Genomic DNA, 19,055 nt, shown 5'->3' with positions numbered 1-19,055 from the left:
GCAACCCTTCTCGTCCGCTACGTCTTACGCTCGACTTCCTCCGTACCTAAGTTCCTGCACACTTAGCAGAGGGATTAGAACAACACAGGACCTAACTTAATCTAGTTGATCACATCAAAACTAATCGGGGCACCAACAATAACTAATAAAATGTATATTTGCATCCAAATCATTTTTTGTATGCAATCAAAGTGAGTCCTAATTAAATTGCAAATATTGATTGGTATCTGAAGCTTTTTTGTAGATGGTATCCTACTATACATAGATCAGGTGCCAACACCTAAAAATACGTTCATAATAACTAGCATATTTCTAGCGTGTCTTAGTTTGTGGGGAAGCATACATTGGGAAGTATTTAACAGTCTTAGAGAAGTTAAGCATTACAAGGTCTATGTCCTGCATAATTAGGCAGGCAGGCAGGTGTTAAGTTCTCACAAAAGGATGATTATGCTGAAGAATTATTGGATTTAAAATGTCATTTTGTTGCCTTATGTAATGCTTCTAGACCAAATCTATTAGTGATGATTGAAATACTAATAGTAAGAATTGGCATATATGGATTAGGTTATTACCTTACATTTTGCATAAGTTGATACACACATGCGCTGTTTACAATTCTATATGCAATTCAAAAAAGTTCTATTCTGTTTCAAGATGTTATATAGCATTTTGACATGTTTTTTGGAGCTAAATTCATTGTTGACATTAGATAGTGACCTAAAGATGTAGGACTTACACTATTGAAATTAATAAGAATATAATCTCTTATGAATTTATTATTTGACCTTACTTGCAAGCCATCAACATAAGACCTAGATGATGTGAATTCTGGTGAATCTTTTCTCATTTCATTCTCATTCAATGATGTACCTTCCTCACATGGTGTCCCTGGCAAACTTTGATCATAGATTAATCAGCACTGATAATTATGTACTATTCTTCAAATTCATAACTATAATTGACCTAGGAAACTCATTTTCCAATTGTCTCCTACCTTGGGCATGGATTTACTTAGTTGTGATCAAACAGAAACATGTAGAATTCACTATCTCTTATCAGGAGTTATGGCTCTCATAGCACTCATTATTTGTTACATGACAAAACTACATCTAATTGACTGTTTCTTTATGATTCATTAGAATCAGAACAATTATCTTAGTATAAGATGGTCTTGTTAAAGCTATCATGATGTTCCTTATCCAAAGACAAATCTGCATTACCACACCATAGGAATCTTAATTTGACAGTATCTATCTAGCCATCTAGGCTTTTAAATGGGTTTATTTAGTGAGCTTATTCCCTCATGAGCACCTACATATGCCACTAGTGTCCCTATATGGCTATACCAATGCCCATGAAAGGAACATTTAATCAATTGAGCATGCGTCATACATATGGACCCATCCAATTTAGTGATGTCAACTCTCAATGAAAGCATCATTAGAAACAGTCTTTGGATTCTTGATAAACAAGTTACATGATCATCATCTCTGTTTCCTTGTTACATTAGCCCTATTGATGATGGGCTAACTAAAATAATGCATATGACATCAACAGATTGATGGATTAACAATAATATATGAATAGAAGATGCAACTATTTGATGACTTGGTGGACTTGAATCATAAAGGATGCATGATGATCTCATATCATTGTGATGCGAATATCTTCTTTTGGGCTTCAGATTCCAGATATCTTATCATAGTGCAGTTTTGGATCATAAAAATTCTGGGAAGTTCTGACTCTAGATATCACTTGGTAGACCATGATCGTACAAAATGAGGATAGCATGAGTCTTCTCTACTTATGTCACCCTACCTCTAATCCTAAGTTAGCACCAATAAACATTGGCTCCCACACCATAAATTTTGTCATGCCCCAACTATGATATGCCACAAAACGCCATATATCTGAAGTTAGCAACTATGCAAGACAATAGACATCCAAGTATCAGAACAGAATTTCTTTCATAGTCAAACTTACTACAAACATTATATATAGGATTTCTGTACAAGTCATTAAAAATTATTCATTATACAATTTCTTACAGAAGTCTTGAAAAACTGAGTAACACTCTTTCTTAAAATCCTTGTAGCCTAGTGTCACGTAAATCATGAATGCCTTTATCTTAAAAAGATAAAGATAAATTGTTAACCACATAATGAGTACACGCCAATAAGAGTTAAGATAACACACATAATAATACATATATGGTTAAATTAAAGTTAGTTTCATATAACAGAACTATTTGAACATGGCCAATGTATAATAATCCCATTTGTGGGCATAGATCATACCTTTCACTTCATAACTAATTAATCAATCATTTATGCTTTTAAACTTGTTTTCAGTACAATTTTAATCATTACACTACTTTTTCAATACTATATCATCTGATAGTCTATTTATTTAACTACAAGACGTGCTTATATAAATCATTTAAAGCATGATATTATGGTAGAATAACTCTACCTTACAAATGAAGTCTGCTAATGATTTCTAGCTCTCCTCCTTAAGGCTGCAATTTTTTTCAATCTGTTCTACAGGTAAATACAAAAACTAATTAAAGGATAACAATATAAGCACCATGGTATACTCATGATTCCAAGGTTAGAAAGGATATCACTATATTGATAAATAATTTTTTATCCCCTCTCAAGAACTAAAAGGATAACTTCTATTGTTCCAAATCTTTGTTTCTTCAAAATCCAAAGGGTTAATTCCCTCTTCTCTTTTCTTCTTCCTTTCTTTCTTCCTCTTTTTTCTTTCTTTTTGTCTTTTCTTCTTCCTTTCTTTCTTCCTCTTCTTTTCTCTCTTTTCTCTCCTATTCTTGTTCTGCTCTTTTCCAAACAGTATCAGTAACTAGTTTTTATTCCTCTATGGCCACTTACTCCTCTTTTACTCTTTTATTTCTTAAAGGTAAAGCTCCTTTTTCTGTGTTGATGGCTAGCCTGTTTGGGGAGCTACCACTGGTCTTCATTTAGCGGCCTTCAAAAGCCAGCTGTCCCCTTGTTTTTGTTAAATCTGCAGGCTGCTATGGCTGTTAATAAAAACTGTTGGCTGGTAAAAAGAAACTATTTGCTGATCCCACAACTTGCTTCATGTCTTAATCATAATTGTGAAGATAACCATTTTCATGGCCCACTGCAGATTACTGATTAACTTGTTTTGGCATGTTGCTTTGTTCTTATTTTTAGCTTATAAAAATTGTTGAACACATTGTAAAGAGCGTAATGGGACAACAAACTTGGATGAAGTATATCAACTTCAATATTGTTGTAGAATTCAGTGATAGAAGATATTTATTGCATCATTATGAAATAACCATTACATGAATATTTGATACTGTCTATGTGTAGCTCCTTGCATAAACAAGAGAATTACCATAAACATCATATAAGCTAGACACGATAATAATGACAAGAAATATACTGCTTTCACACAAGCGAAACAAAATTTGAGTTAATGGAGAACTTGATCAACAATCCCTTTGAGCTCAAATTGGCATACAACGAACAATGTCTTTAACCTAAAATCAACACATCAACTAAGAGAAAATAAAGACAAACAAGAAGTGAAATGAGAAAGAAGAGAGATCTAAGGAACTAATACCCATGACTTTGAATCTCAAGTTATATCAGTTAGCAAACAACAAAATTTTTCATTCCACCCACCAACCAACATGCGAGAAGCTTCAATGCCTTGTACACAAATCGGCAAGCCCTTCCCATAGTTCTGCCTCCGTCATTAGCCTTTCACCTTGATTGTGAGTTTGACTCAATCCTTATACCTTCGCTGTGATCTCCCCTAAACCTTTTGCCTTCATCACAACTTGAGCCTTTCTCCTTTGTCACAAGCCTTCCACCTTCATTTGGAGTATTTCATTTTATTGCAAGTGTCTTATGCCTTTATCATGAGCTCCATTCGAGCTGCAAGCCGCGAGCTCTTTCGGCAACTACGTTTGAACCCTGAGCTTCTTCAATGACCCAAAACCTTTGAGTAGGCTTCCTCCTACTCATCTTCTTCTTTCGAATCCTCCTCCTTCCCAAAGCTACTGACACCTATCGTAATGGAATGATATTATACCAAAACCATATCATTGTGGTCAAGAATCAATTGATATTTTAAACTCTAAAATCAGTTGAGATTTTAAACTGTGCCAGTGCATTCAACAACACATGTTAGATTGAGGGAAAATGAAAGTACTCGAGTGGTATGGAGGAAAGATGGATACTATAAGTTGACATTTTGTTAGACTTAGCAAAAATAGAACTAGACACTTTCTCTTTTTAGATTTATTTTGGAGATGGATAGCATAATTTGAATCTTTGCTGGTCATAGCAAAATGAGAATTGAATGTTTTCTCTCTTCAGATCTTCACTAGAGATAAAAAAACATTGCTTGACGGCTTGACCTTTTGCTAGAAGTAGCAAAATGAGAACATGGTGTTTTCTTTATTCGGTCTTCATTGGTTAGATAATTCAGAGATATACAAGAAAGAGAACAAAAAGCAATGCTTAGGATGTTGAGATAGAGGAGATTGAAGTACAGAACCACTAGTAGCAACTTAAAGAAGACAAATACCTAGCGTCTACCACTCGCTATGTGACTGATCTCCAGAAGATATAAAATATGGCTTGTGAAGAAAGAGGGTTTTGCAAAGATGAGAGCTTGATTTCCAAAAGATGAAGAGGAGCCATGAGGGGAAGAGGAAGAAAAAGAAAATAGTTGTTTCCAGGACTGACTTGATGCACAAGAAAGGATGATAGAAGGTAATTCTAAGCCAAAGAGAGCTTGGAGAGGGTAAGAAAAACGATGCAAGTAACCACCTTTACTGATTGAATAGGATGAAGCAGAAATCAAGGAAAATCGGTGGCAGCCTGAAAATTGGACAACAAAAGAGAATGCAAAAATGAGAAGATATATAGGGAAAACATAGAGAATATGTTTGAGTGAGCAGCAAATTTGATTGGTCAACATCAATTTCTGCATCTGAGATGATGGATCCAGCTCTGAAAAGATCTACCATGTTGTATGCAGTAGCTACCAGAGATGGTGTGAGCTTCAGCCTTCATGGGTGGCCAAAAGAGCGGCAACAATGGACTCATAGGTGGCGGAAGCAAGGAATGAAAAGCATCACTGTATGTCTGTCGGTGACGGCCCACTCACATGCCTCCCAGTAGTAGTTGATAGCGCGTGGAAGACTACAACAAATGAGCTCTCAGCTTCAAAGATGCATTTCTAATACCATGTAGAATTTGAGAATAGAAAATATTCTATTACATCATAAAGAAACATAACCAATTACATGGATATATATGAGATTCATCACTCACCATATAATCCTAAACCTAGAACTCTAGAAGTACTAATGTGGACTAAACTCACTACACCTAGCACCTAATAAACTTAATAACTTTAACAGCTAGTATAATTAAACTGTTTTTACCAAATATTGCTATTATAAATATTCTTGCTTTTAGTAGCACTTAATAAGTTTTGACCGCAATTGTGCAATTTTTCTGTAAGGTGGGTTATCATTGTTTATTTCCTTTATTATAGGTATAAATTGCCTCCGAAGAGATTGTGGATTAGTATTTTTGAGGATGATGATGAAGCTTTCTCAATCTGGCATGATGAAGTAAGTTTACAAATGTTGTAAATTCTAATTATATGTCAATTATTAGTTTTGTTTTTCGTGACGGTATGCTTCTAGAATTTAGTTAGGTCCTAGTTTTGTTTGTTTCATTTTACCTTTTTAGCACAGATCTAATATACTAATGATATGTTCTCTGCTGACTAAACAACAAAGATTGTTCTCTTTTCTAGTAACCTAAGGCATAATGGATCATCTAATCAAATATGGAATGATAGTGGTTGGTTGTCCTGAGTTTGATTGCTACAAATCTCATATAGTCACTAGATGTAGTCTGAGTATATTTGTTTTTTCAGTAAAACACTTCAGTTATTATTTATTTTATTGTTTTACCCTCTAGGTTGGTGTACCTAAAGAACGGATTAAGAGGATGGGTGAGGAAGATAACTTTTGGACCAGTGGCGTTACAGGTCCTTGTGGCCCTTGTTCTGAGATTTACTATGATTTTCATCCTGACAGAGGTCATGCAAATGCTGTATGTAAAATTCTGAATGACAGTGAAGAGTTTTTCTAATTTATTTTTGTTTTTCTTTCTTATTCCTTAGAATTCTCGGTCATATTTATCAAATATAGGTATTTCCAGGATTTGGGTGATGATAGCAGATTTATGGAGTTCTATAATCTGGTTTTTATGCAATATAACAAGAAGGATGATGGTTCCCTTGAGCCCTTAAAGCAGAAGAATATAGACACGGGTATGGGACTTGAACGAATGGCACGAATTCTGCAGCAGGTAACTACATGTTTAGTAGAACATGTGATAGTTTGACATTTGAATTTGACATAATTCTTGCAGGTTCCAAACAACTATGAAACAGATCTCATTTTCCCCATCATACAGAAAGCAGCAAGTTTGGCAAAGGTTTCATATCTTAAAGCAGATGATTCTACAAAGACCAATCTCAAAGTATGTTGTTTATTCAAATTAATATAATTATGCCACTTCTTAGCAGTGATAATCCATTATTATATCTTATCTAAATTTCCTACCAGGTCATTGGTGATCATATGCGTGCGGTTGTTTATCTTGTAAAAGATGGAGTTCTACCATCAAATATTGGGAGAGGTTATGTAGTCCGGAGGCTAATTAGAAGAGTTGTTCGTATAGGCAGACTGCTAGGCATAAAGGACCATGGTGAGGGGATCCTTGAAGGCGCTTTTTTGCCTGAACTTGCCAAGACAGTGATAGGACTTAGTGACCAAATCGACCCAGCTGTTAAAGGAAGGACAAATCAGATTCTTGAAGAGCTGAAGAGGGAAGAATTGCGGTTTGTGCAGACTCTAGAGAGAGGAGAGAAGCTATTGGATCAGTTTCTTTCTAATGCTTTGTTAAGTCCTAGCACAAATGGTGAGAAACCATGTCTGGATGGAAAAGATGTGTTTCTTTTGTACGATACATATGGATTTCCAGTGGAGATAACAGCTGAAGTTGCTGAAGAACGAGGTGTTACTCTAGATATGAATGGTTTTGATATTGAAATGGAAAAACAAAGGCGCCAATCACAAGCTGCTCATGTTGCTGTTAAACTTACAGCTGGAAATGAAGTAGAGCTTGTTGAGTGTGTGCCTGATACTGAATTTGTGGGTTATGACATACTTTCTTCTCATGCGACAATCAAAGGGCTATTATTAAATGGTGAATCAGTAACTGAAGGTTATGAAGGTACTGATATAGAAATCATGTTGGACAGGACCCCTTTCTATGCTGAATCAGGGGGTCAGATTGGAGATAATGGTTTTCTGTACTATGAAGGAAATCAAGATGGTAAACGTTCAGCTATAGTGGAGATCAAAGATGTTCAGAAATCACTTGGAAACATCTTTGTTCACAAAGGTACAATTAGGGAAGGAAAAATAGAAGTTGGCTCAGAAGTGAGTGCTGCAGTTGATCCAAGATTAAGGCAGAGAGCTAAGGCAAGATTTTTTATTTTTTGGTTACTTTTGAATGGTAGATTTAGTTTTTATTTGATTTATAGTTGTTATGACTATCTGTTTAGTAATTATGTTACACTTCCGTGAGTTCTTTCCCCGGAATATGTCGGAGTAAATAGCATCAAAGGATGTACTGTAGAAATAACACACAAATACTCTCATTTCTCATATAATAAGATGAGAAAGAACAACCTAACTAAATAAAAAATCGTCCTTGCTTGCATCGGAAGCAAGTATACAAGCAAGTTCGACATTTTAGGAACACTGATAGGAATAGGGAAAACATGCTCATATACCTGTCATCTTATCTCATATCTGTCTCATTTATGTTTGATGTATACAATGTCTACTATAATCATGTCACATCTTACAGTGTCGATCTAACCTGTTTAAGTTCGCATTCACCTCCATTCCCTGCATGTACCTAATAAAGCAACACAAGGACTGGGAACTGCCCCCAGTGCATTTGCACAAGATCAGGAGCTAGGCCAATAAGATAACATATAAGCCTTTCTAGCTTTTTGGGAAGCTCTGAGGAAACCCCCTGTGATACGAGCTAAAAACCAAGGAAAAGGATGAAAGCTCAAGGACAACAAAAAATCATGCTTTCTATGAACATGAGCATGAGGCCATGATTTTCCCCCACACTCCAAGTAGAGTGGTACACATGCTTGCAGGTGCATAATGACAGATCACTGTTGTTGCATGCTACAACCTACTCCAGCTATAAATGTTTATCTAATTTAGTGACATGTTTTTGTTTTCCAAATGAACGACACAAGAAACCGCAGAATAATGCAATCCATTCAACAAAAGCAAGAAGGCAATTCATTGTTTTAAGGACTGCTTCTCTTTACCTTTCCAAGGTAAAACTGCTCTCTTAATCTATTCTAAGTCTAATCATGGTTGCTCATATATCTGTGATCTCTCTAGAAACAGATCTGAAATGTAGCTAGTCTCATGTTTGTCCTTCTCTCTCCTAATGAGCCTCTCTGTTCAAAGCCCATCGACCATCCAGTCGATTCCTATTGACATAGTGCAATTGATTGAACCTACACATTCGCCAAACCCATCTATAAGCCCTATAGTTCACCGAAATCTTTGTTTCCTCCCTCTATCTCTTAGGACTTCACCTCTGATCATCCTCTCACACCAAATTCTCTAGTAGCAATAGTGTTACAAAGTGGATTACAACAAGGAATCACAATAACTAAGTCTAAAGCAAAGGGAACTGAAGAATGTTAAGAATAGTAAAGAGTCATGAATCTTTACCTCTTCACGCTATTACCCACTCTAACGATGCGATCTCTTAAGTGTAGACACCACAAATAGCTACCCTAAATTTCTTGAGGCAGTTATATTTTAACCCATGTTAACCTCTAATTTACTTTAATTTGGTCCAACCCAAACCAAGCCCATTACTCTCGATCAAAGTTTTGAAAATTTCACAAATGTACTCCTAAGCTTTGTGAAAACCCACACCTTATGACTTAGTTGAATCCATTATGATTGAATGAAATTGAAATAAATCAAATACAATCACATAAAAATAATTTCAATGCTACAAAAATTCAGAAAGATGTACTGCACAACAGTTACCTTGAGATTTTGTTCTCATGTTCATCAAATATGAATAAGCACTTTACATTACTTTGTATGTGATTAATTACAATAGAAAAAACTATTAGATCACTGTTTCTCGAATTAATGTATTGTTATTGCATATAGGAAACACATCTGCATTAGTTCTACTAGTAGTAATATGCAGATTGAATTATCGGTTACTACCAACACAGAAATATTTGATATCTCAATCATCCTTGACCACTAATTGTTAAATAATCCAATAGACGTGGTTGCAAAGTAGCTCTAAGAGGGTGGATTGGTAGTGTCCAAGTTTATGATGTACTTTGAAGAAGTTTAGTAAGTTGGAGATCAGTGGGTTGGTTTGAGGGCTTTGAATATGGAATCAAGTTAAAAGAATTACTAAAACTAGTAGAACTAGTCAAAAAGGGACTGAACATCTAGGGCCCCTTTGCCTGGGAAAAATATCATTTCATTCTTGATTTTTTCTACAAACAGGATGTATATACCAGAAATTGCCTCAACTGATCAATAGGTTTATTGTCTATGTTAGTCAACAATTTTATATATTGTTATATTGCAAGTCATTAATCCTCAAGCCATGCTTATTGAAACTATTTGGAGTTAGCAGTCAGCATATTGTTATGCCGCAAGTGAATTTCCAAATCTGGTAGGTAAGAAAGAATGTCCTTTTATTATTAAGCACACTTTAATATTTGCATAAATTGTATACTTTATTATTATTATTTTAAAAAATTAAGCATTTATAATTTTATATTAATTATATTGTGTTGATATTTATAAATTATTAAGTATATAAAACTCTTCCGATGTCTCTACATTCTTAATTATATGAAAGCACCTTTTCCCTTTCCTTCCTTTAAATCATCACTATTTTCTTTCTTTATTTTTGCTCCAATTATTCCTTATCCATCATTCCTCAATATTCTTGTTCTTAGCCTATTCTATTGTTATTTGGTTGTCGATTCCAAATTAATTCATCTATTGTCGTAACTAATATACTTAACATAGTGAGGTTGTGATCGTACAAGGCTACAACTGAGTTAAAACCCATTTTGTTGGCACAACAAATTGAATTTTCATTAGTCAGGAATAACATGCGCGATTCCGTAAAGCATTGCAGAAAGCAGATCCCATTCAAGAGTGAGACAGGCAGATCTAGAATTACATTCAAGTGTGTTTGTTGATTGTTCTGTTATTTAGTTAAAGGTTGCAAGTTGTAATTTCAGTTCCTAATATGTCCAGGTCCATCATACTGCAACACATCTACTACAAGCTGCACTCAAAACTGTTATTGGTCAGGAAACATCGCAAGCTGGTTCGCTGGTAGCCTTTGATCGGCTTCGGTTTGACTTCAACTTCCATCGACCGCTGTCCGAGGAGGAATTGTTGAAAATTGAAGAACTAATAAATCAATGGATCAGTGATTCAACACTACTTCAAACAAAAGTAATGCCTTTGTCAGATGCAAAGGAAGCAGGTGCAATTGCCATGTTTGGGGAAAAGTATGGAGAGCTGGTATGATTCTTGAGAAGTTTCAGTATTATGTTGTGCAAAAAATAATAGATTCTCCATGCTGTTTATAAATACCCAGAGCAAAATTTACTTGATGAAAAAGGCTGCACATAAATTGCCTTCTATGCATCTAATTCAAGAGATTCTCTCTAGAACATGTGTGCCATTTGAAGAAATTGTCATAATAAAATGTTGTACTGCTGTTGGAGCTTTTCAATGTTTTCCACTGTTATTATATCTTGGTCTAGCATGCTATGTGGAGGCAGATAATTCTGCATAGAGATATAACCCTTATTGTACAACTGTTCCGTTGCTTCATTGACCTTCACTTTTTCTTGTTTTCCATGCATTATGGAGGTCAAAACCATTGGCTTTATATGATTGACTATGTGCTGCATTTGTTCTTTGTATAGCACTAGCTATCCTGCTTTTAGGTTTTCGATATACATGTCTGACAAAGTTCCTTGATTGTTGTCTTTTTTTGCAGGTCAGAGTAGTTGAGGTGCCTGGTGTATCGATGGAGCTCTGTGGTGGGACACACGTTTCTAATACTTCAGAGATTCGTGGCTTCAAAGTAATCTCAGAACAAGGGATTGCATCTGGAATCAGGCGTATTGAAGCTGTTGCTGGTGAAGCTTTTATTGAATATGTCACTGCTCGAGACAACAGCATGAAACGTCTATGCTTACTACTTAAGGTATGCAGTCCTCATGTTTATTCCATGTATGATCTCTGCTCTTTGCCTGATTTGTGTGAGGTTATCTACATTAATACATTAAGTAGCAGAGAGAATGCAGGATAAAAATTTTACTTCGTAGTGACTGCACATTAGTTGATCACGCTACCCACTATATAGATATGGTGTAACTATAAAAAAATATAACATTTTAATATAAGTAACATTAATTATAACAGCTGATAATAATAGAAGAATAATTAAGGCTTATTTATATTTGTATATATTTAAAAGAAGTATATAATATATTATAGAATTTAGTTTATGCAAATATTTAGACACGGTCTAATGTATTAATTTTAATCTTTGGTATGGAATTAAAATTTCATCTTTTTTACAAAAAAAAATTAGTTTGAAGTTTTAATTAATAGTTTATATTTCTCTTAAATTTATAATTTATATTTTTTTATTACATAGAACTAAACCATCTTTTTACTAAAATTTATCTCATATATTATTCTTCTAAAATAGTTTATAGTTCTAAAAAATTAATTTAATAGCCAATAGTATTGAAACATATTTAAATTTATATTTATAAATAAAAATTAGCATCAACTTTTGATATTTATCATAACTTGTATTGGATTACTTTTAATGTTTGCCTTTTAAAAAATAAGTTACCATATTGAAAAAAACTATTTTTTATCCTTTTATATATGAAGATCTTCATTTTTTTCATATTTATTTATTCGAATGAAACGTTCATTTTAAAAATTATCAAAATTTTTACTTTTTGAAAATTATATTATTTTTGGTTATTCGGATTATATTAATTGTTCAATATATTTTTCCTTTTTTATATTTCACGGAGGATAATATATTGTATTTTTCAATTTATTTTAATTGTAAATTGAAATTGAAATATACTTTTTCATCTATATAAATTTTATAATTAGTAATACTTTCAGATTAATGTAAAGAATTAGCCTTTAAAATAATTTGTTTTCAATAAAATGAAGGTCTTTTTAATAATAATGTATGGATTTAATAATAGAATGGAATAAAATTTCAAATCAGTATTAATTTTGATAATTATAAAAATATGTTTAAGCAATATTAATAAGAAATTTTGTTTTTGCAATGAATTAACTTATATTTTATTTTTCTTCTCTTTTGTTCCCTGTTTCTTTCTCCCCTTTTTTCCTCTTCTCTTCAAATGTTCTATCTTTGTTGCTGCCACTAATGATTCTCCTATGGAAGAGATTAGAGAAAGAGAAAGAAAGGAGAGGGAGAGGAGCTGACTTAAGCGTTGTTATCATTGGTAAAATGAGGGAGGGAATGAGGGAGGAGGTAGAAAGACAACAGGAAGAATAGTGAGAAGACAAAAGGAGGAAGTTGATGGGAGGAGGGCAAGAGAGGTTGAGATAACACTTGCCAAAGGAGGGTAAAGAGCAAGGGATTGAGGGTAGAAACTCCACCCCTTTAGGACGTGCTAACTTGAGTGGAGGAAGATGAGGAAGAAAGTAAACATGGCGTGGAAGGGTGACAGGAAAGTAAGGGAGAAGAGGAGGTTCCTTTTCTTTGTCTACTTGAAAAAGAGATTGAAGGACGGAACATGAAAGAAAATGAGAAAACGCTGTCTGATTATATTTCCCAATACATGTAAGATTAAGTCAAGTCAGTCCATTGATAGAGGCTTCTTAAGTATAGTTAAATATTAAGAGGTTCTCCATCTTGAGTAATTTGACATTATGGATTGGATTTGGTTCCTCTTGGTTGTAAGGCTACTGTTGTTGGCAGCAATGATGACCTAATGAGAAGAGGGAAGGGTGTCAGGTAGATAAAAAGACAAAGGTTGAAAGAAAGTGGGGGAGAAGAGGGAGAGGGGCAAGAAAGAGGAGCAGAAAGAGGGAGAGAGGAGGCAGTGGTCAAGGAAAGAAGTGAGTGTATTGTGGCCATCGATGGTGACACCCTAGGGAGGAGGAAGACGAGAGAGAAAGGAGTGACGACTAAGACAGAAAGAGCAAGAGGGTAGAGAAAACAGCAATTAAACTAGATAGAAAAAGAAATAATGTTTTGATTAAAAGATGTTAAATGGGGCATATTCAGCTTCTGGTATGTCCCTGTAAAAAAAATTATTGACGGATTTACCTAATTGAAACAATAAAATCAAATGTAATTCAAGTGAAAAATTATAGATACAAAAAAAAAACAATAATTGTTGGATGTTTGAAATAATTTACCTTCTCTCGTATATACCGTCTATTTTTCAAAAAAATGTTGGCTTCCAATGATAATTCAAATAACTCAGTTTGATGCTGAAATGTTGGGATGTGAATGATTATATTTATGCTAATCTGGATTTTTTTTCCCCCCGGTTACTTGGGTTACTTGATCCTAGCGCCACTACATGTTCCGCTGCTTAAACTTATAGTGTGGATATAATTGTATATAACTAGTATCTTCTCTTAAACATATTGGAACCATCACTATTTTGATGGAGAAATTACCACATTAACATTGTTTAGTGAGGCTTCTTTATATCATCTTTGGTTCATTTTTTTGGCATGCTGCCATGTTCTCTTAATAAGGCAAAAGCAGAGGATGTAACTGGTCGAGTGGAGAACTTACTAGAGGAGCTGAGAATGGCAAGGAATGAAGTTTCCACTCTACGAAATACAGTGGCAGTACTCAAAGCTTCGTCTTTTCTGAATAAAGCCTTTGTCATAGGAACCTCTAACATAAGGTACCAACTTGATACTCATCGCTTAATTTATGTTAATTTGTGCTTTATCTGATGCCACTGAGAAGCTTGGATAAATAGAGTGGTAGTTGAGTCTATGGACGAAGCGGATGCTGATGCCCTCAAAAATGCTGCCGAATTCCTTGTGGATTCTCTGAAAGATCCTGCAGCGATCGTTTTAGGTTCATGCCCAGGAGATGGGAAGGTAAGTTTAGTCGCCGCATTCACTCCTTCGGTTGTTGAAATGGGGATCCAGGCAGGGAAGTTCATTGGAGGCATAGCTAAGCTGTGCGGCGGCGGAGGTGGTGGCAAGCCTAATTTTGCACAAGCTGGAGGAAGGAAGCCTGAGAATCTACCGGATGCGTTGGAGAAGGCTAGAGCTCAGCTTATTGCAGCTTTAACTGCAAAAGTAAGTTAAATATTGTTATTTGCATTATGTAATGATATCATTCTTTCTTCTCGGTTGGTAAAGATGACATACAGATATAAATATTGTCGTTACTATGAAATAAAAAAGTGCATTAATTAAAATGATTTTGGTCTGCTTCCATTTAGCTTTGATTAGGACATATGACTGTCATGTACAAAATTGTATATGCATGCATATATAGTGCTGAAAGGTCACATGCTTGAGTTATTTCTATGAAATATCCAATCAACAATAATTCTAAGAGGGAGATTATGAGTAACTTATCAGGAGTTGGTGGCCAAGAATAAGTTGGATCAGTGATCTTCTGTGTTTTTCAGTTTTTGCCAAGGTCTCTGCTTTAGTTGATGTTATCATTACTTCTCTTCCCAACTCTCCTGCAGTATGCTGCCAACTTTTCACATGTTTGGTATATTTTAATTCCTATTCATTCTTTAACTGTGTTAAGTAATTATATAGTGAGAATCAGCGATATTGATGGGGAATAAGAAATGATATTAAGATCAAGGAAATGAAGATAAAAGTTTTGCACAAGTTTAAAGAAAAAGGAAACAAACTTAAGGATGGAGCAATGCAAGGAAGCATGCAATTGATCAATTTATTATAAATGTTAATCTTTGAAACCATACAAATATTTATAGACTAATCAATTTCATACTTGTCAACATGAATTTAGATGGAAGAAATTATATTAGGCTTTGTTCCTAATACCCACCCACTAAATGACATTCGAACTTTTAAAAATAATTTACTTCATTTTACTTTCAGAATGTAAACATATTAAATATTCTAAGGTTGTTTTTTTGAATTTTACTTTCAGCTTATATTGATTAATCTTGGAATGATTAACTTGGTTCTAGAAGTTTTCCATTGGTGTCATCTATCGATCATCAAAATAAATCAAAAAGCACTTGTCGGTTTTAATCCATCCAGATAGTTCATTTTCTCTCACTCATTTCTCACGGGAGGGAAATTACCTCGTGAATCGTAATTGAGTCTCAAATTTGAAATTTTTAAGATCCATCAAAGAACTTTAACCGCTGCACATTATCACATATCTTTCAAACATAAAATCCATCATAGCAAATATATCTTACAAACACAGAACACATCACAGCAATAGCAACCTATGAGGCGAAGTTTTTTAGTAATCTAGGTATTCAATTCTTACGATTTGATTAATCCTAGATGTGACTGATTTGGACCTATGAAAAGAAGTCTCCTACCAACTACCAAGGCAAATTGGGAAGTATTCGTGATGGCCCAACCAAGCAATTAATATTCTTAGATCTATCATCCCATAAAAGAAAAATTCTTATAATGTACCACAATTAGGACTCTTTAGATACTTGGTTAATCTTACTAGAAAGCTTGTTAGCCCTGGGAAAACTTCCATGGGCACGTAATCAATTTGAATATTTAATTTTGTTTAATAATTAAACTAATAAATACTTAGTCTCGTGCTAAACGAGCTAGGGGAAAACTAAAACAAAGATTAAAATTTTAAATTTATATGACAATACTATTAACTAAGGATTTGTTTTTCATCAGTTATATATATATATTATATATATATATATATATGTATATATTTATTTATTTATTTAATGGGATGGACAAAGTAAAAAAATTCCAGATGTTACCAATTTAAACCACCTTTCCGGAATTAGTTTGGCCCATTAGATTTGGCTCTGCATTAGTCGGTAAATTTAGATCCCTTAAGGGGCAGTTTTTTTAACATTAATCTCGTCCATTTATTTTAGGGCAGAAGATCTATATAAGACATTCATATTCTCAGGAAGAACGCGGAACCGCTTCCGTTACTCGCGCTCGCCCGTTTTTAGGGTTTTCGGATAAAAAAAGGAAAGGAGGTCTCGGGAGGTGAACCGATCGATGGGTTACGACGCGATGGCTAACGTTTCTTCGCTTCCCTTGATGGTTTCCGGCAGGAAGAAACGGGTACTTTAAAGTTTGTTTTTTTTTTTATTGTGTGATTCTTTCGTTATGCCAATGAAATGATCCGTATCGTGAGTGATCGAAATCTTTGTGTTCTTTCTTCATTAGGCAAATCGATCTGCGAAGCTGAAGCAATGCAAACTCGATGCGCGGCGTGAGCAATGGCTCTCTCATGGTTCGATCCGATTTCCCCCCTTTTACGTGTTCTGGTATCGAGATATGAGCGATCTTTGACATTGAATCTTCACCTCTTTTGTTTTTCTGAAAACTGCCTTTTTTTTTTGTTTCCTACGCTGGATCAGGTAAGGATAAGGGTGACGATTTCAATTTGACTAGCGCTCTTCATTTGCAAGTTCCTCCCCTGACTTCCAAAGGGGCGGTGAGAGAAGAACGCCGAGATGGCATTACCTCGCTGCATGAATGCAGGGATATGAATTCCCCATTTCGTAAGCCTGCTGTAGGTAATCATCATAGAAGGAATATCTCTTCAGGCGTTAGTAGAAGCAGCAGAAGTAGCAGCATGGATTCCACCTCGAGTAGCACCAGCGATGGTGAAGAGGAAGAGTACATAGAAAACAGAGAAGAAGAAAACGGAGTCTTTGACGATTGGGAGGCAGTTGCCGACGCCTTGACTAAGGATGTTGGTTCCGTCAACCATACTCATCGTTCTGCTCGAGAAATTACTCCCTTTGATGCAGCTGCCACACTTGGTAGCCCAGTTGAGGCTCCTTTAGGAGGGAGCACCACAAAGCCGGAGCCCATCCGTAACACCAAAAGAGCATGGAGGCCAGACGACACATCTCGTCCTCCAAGCCTTCCTACTATCTCAAAACAGTGGATTTTTCCAGCAAATGCAGGCCGGGGCCATCGGGTTTCCCAACAAAAAGGCATCCTTCCCCTGCCAATTCCCTGTCCTATCTGCTGTGAGGATCTAGATCTGACAGATTCAAACTTTCTTCCATGTTCATGTGGCTTTCGCCTTTGCCTATTCTGCCACAAGAGAATTCTCGAGGCAGATGGTCGTTGTCCTGGATGCAGGCAGCAATACAACTCCATTCCAGGTGGAATAGTGGAGGTGAACATGGGAGGAGCACGGGCACCAGTTTTACAAATGCAATTTTCTCATATATGTAATTCAAGACCTTAGAATAGCTAAGGACCCTTGCTCTCTATCTCTTTTTCCAGTTATCTAATGTCATATGAGGATGCTGCTGGTGTCAAGTTCTTTCAAACTTTGTTTTTGTTCAAAGATGAATGTGAATATCTGTTAGAGGCCTTGATAGACTGGTGATGGTCTGGACATTTCTTTTTAAAGTATAATTGTTATGCCTGCTGTGGATGTGGACCTCTTGTTTCTTGTAGTTTTGGTTGTGATACCAAAACATAGTTTTGGTGCATTTTCTTTCCTTTATGTACGGAGCTCTTCTTCTGGCATTTCAAATTCCATTTTGCTCTATCAAAATCAAATTGTGTTTTATTACATTTGTTGTTAAAGATTGGCTCCCACATGTACCTTGGTTCACACTAATGCACCTTATGCTATGATATTTAGTAGTCTTCCCAATTTTTTCTCTTTTGTGCTTGTTGAAGCATATGCCGCTTCAAAAATTGGTGAAAATTTCATGTATACTACTTGTGAATGTCTTTTTTTTCCTCTCTCTTTGTGATCTTGAATATTTTTTTTCATTGTGTCTTGGTGCTACATAGCTGACCCCACCTAGTGAGATAAGACCTGATTATTGTTGTTGTTGTGTCTTGGTACTATATGTTTGTTATCATTAAGATTCAGGCTACGAGTATATGATATTTACACAGTTTACAGATAGCTGAAGTATTTGAAGCTGCTACAAGCTACATTGTTCTTGTAGTTCTTTGTTGGAAGAATGAAGTTGGCTTCATTATTTCATGGTATTGTTTTTAACTTTTTGTGGTTTGGAGCTGTTTATTTTCTTATACATTATTTATTGGCAGATCTACGCAAGAGTATGCTCCAGGTGTTATGAAGGAAGATGCAAGCTACATTGTGCTATCTTCAATATTTTTCTATTGCTTCAGGTATCTATTTAGTATATTTTCCTAGCTGAAGCCTTTGTAATTCCTGTGTGAACAATAATGCTACTAAATAGTGAATGGTAAGAGTATCGACAACCTTAAACATAGCCATTCATTACAGTTACTTGGACAGGATTTATTTCACAGATGATTACATCTTTCTCTACACTCCTGTTGTAGCTTCCACTGATCACTACAATGGAGAAGACTGGAGCACACTTCTTAGAAGGCTTCAAGGACCACAAGCCTCTGTTCTAGCTTCTACTGATCTCTACAATGGAAAAGAGTGGAGCACACTTCATAGAAGGCTTCAAGGATCACAAGCCTCTGTTCTAGCTTCTACTGATCTCTACAATGGAAAAGAGTGGAGCACACTTCATAGAAGGCTTCAAGGATCACAAGCCTCTGGTCTGAGGAGTTCATGGACAAGTAGCAATTCAAGAGGCTCCTGAGTTCGTTTGGCTCCTCTATCCTTCTGGACGTGATAACCTCC

General features: G+C 35.3%; 2 protein-coding genes across 2 annotated transcripts; both read left to right on the top strand.

Annotated features, from left to right (window-relative positions):
• The first annotated feature begins 5,563 nt into the window (after positions 1–5,563).
• Positions 5,564–14,641, top strand: LOC141817641 (alanine--tRNA ligase, chloroplastic/mitochondrial). Its single transcript, XM_074705283.1, has 9 exons — positions 5,564–5,641; positions 5,997–6,131; positions 6,240–6,389; positions 6,453–6,563; positions 6,650–7,570; positions 10,439–10,711; positions 11,196–11,405; positions 13,976–14,130; positions 14,209–14,641. Exons 2-9 carry the CDS (start codon positions 6,027–6,029, stop codon positions 14,543–14,545), a joined length of 2,262 nt encoding a protein of 753 aa, XP_074561384.1. The 5' UTR covers positions 5,564–5,641; positions 5,997–6,026; the 3' UTR covers positions 14,546–14,641.
• Positions 14,642–16,374: 1,733 nt separating this feature from the next.
• Positions 16,375–17,845, top strand: LOC141817643 (uncharacterized). The gene is made up of 3 exons (XM_074705286.1): positions 16,375–16,513; positions 16,619–16,685; positions 16,813–17,845. Exons 1-3 carry the CDS (start codon positions 16,448–16,450, stop codon positions 17,655–17,657), a joined length of 978 nt encoding a protein of 325 aa, XP_074561387.1. The 5' UTR covers positions 16,375–16,447; the 3' UTR covers positions 17,658–17,845.
• The last annotated feature ends 1,210 nt before the right edge of the window (positions 17,846–19,055 follow it).

The sequence above is a fragment of the Curcuma longa genome, unplaced genomic scaffold (assembly GCF_044706935.1).
Source record: "Curcuma longa cultivar G26 ecotype Majalengka, Jawa Barat unplaced genomic scaffold, ITB_CL_G26_1.1 contig_21372, whole genome shotgun sequence".
In the NCBI taxonomy this organism is placed as follows: Eukaryota; Viridiplantae; Streptophyta; class Magnoliopsida; order Zingiberales; family Zingiberaceae; genus Curcuma; species Curcuma longa.
Note: the sequence above shows the minus strand (reverse complement) of the source record. Positions and strands in the feature narration are given on the sequence as shown.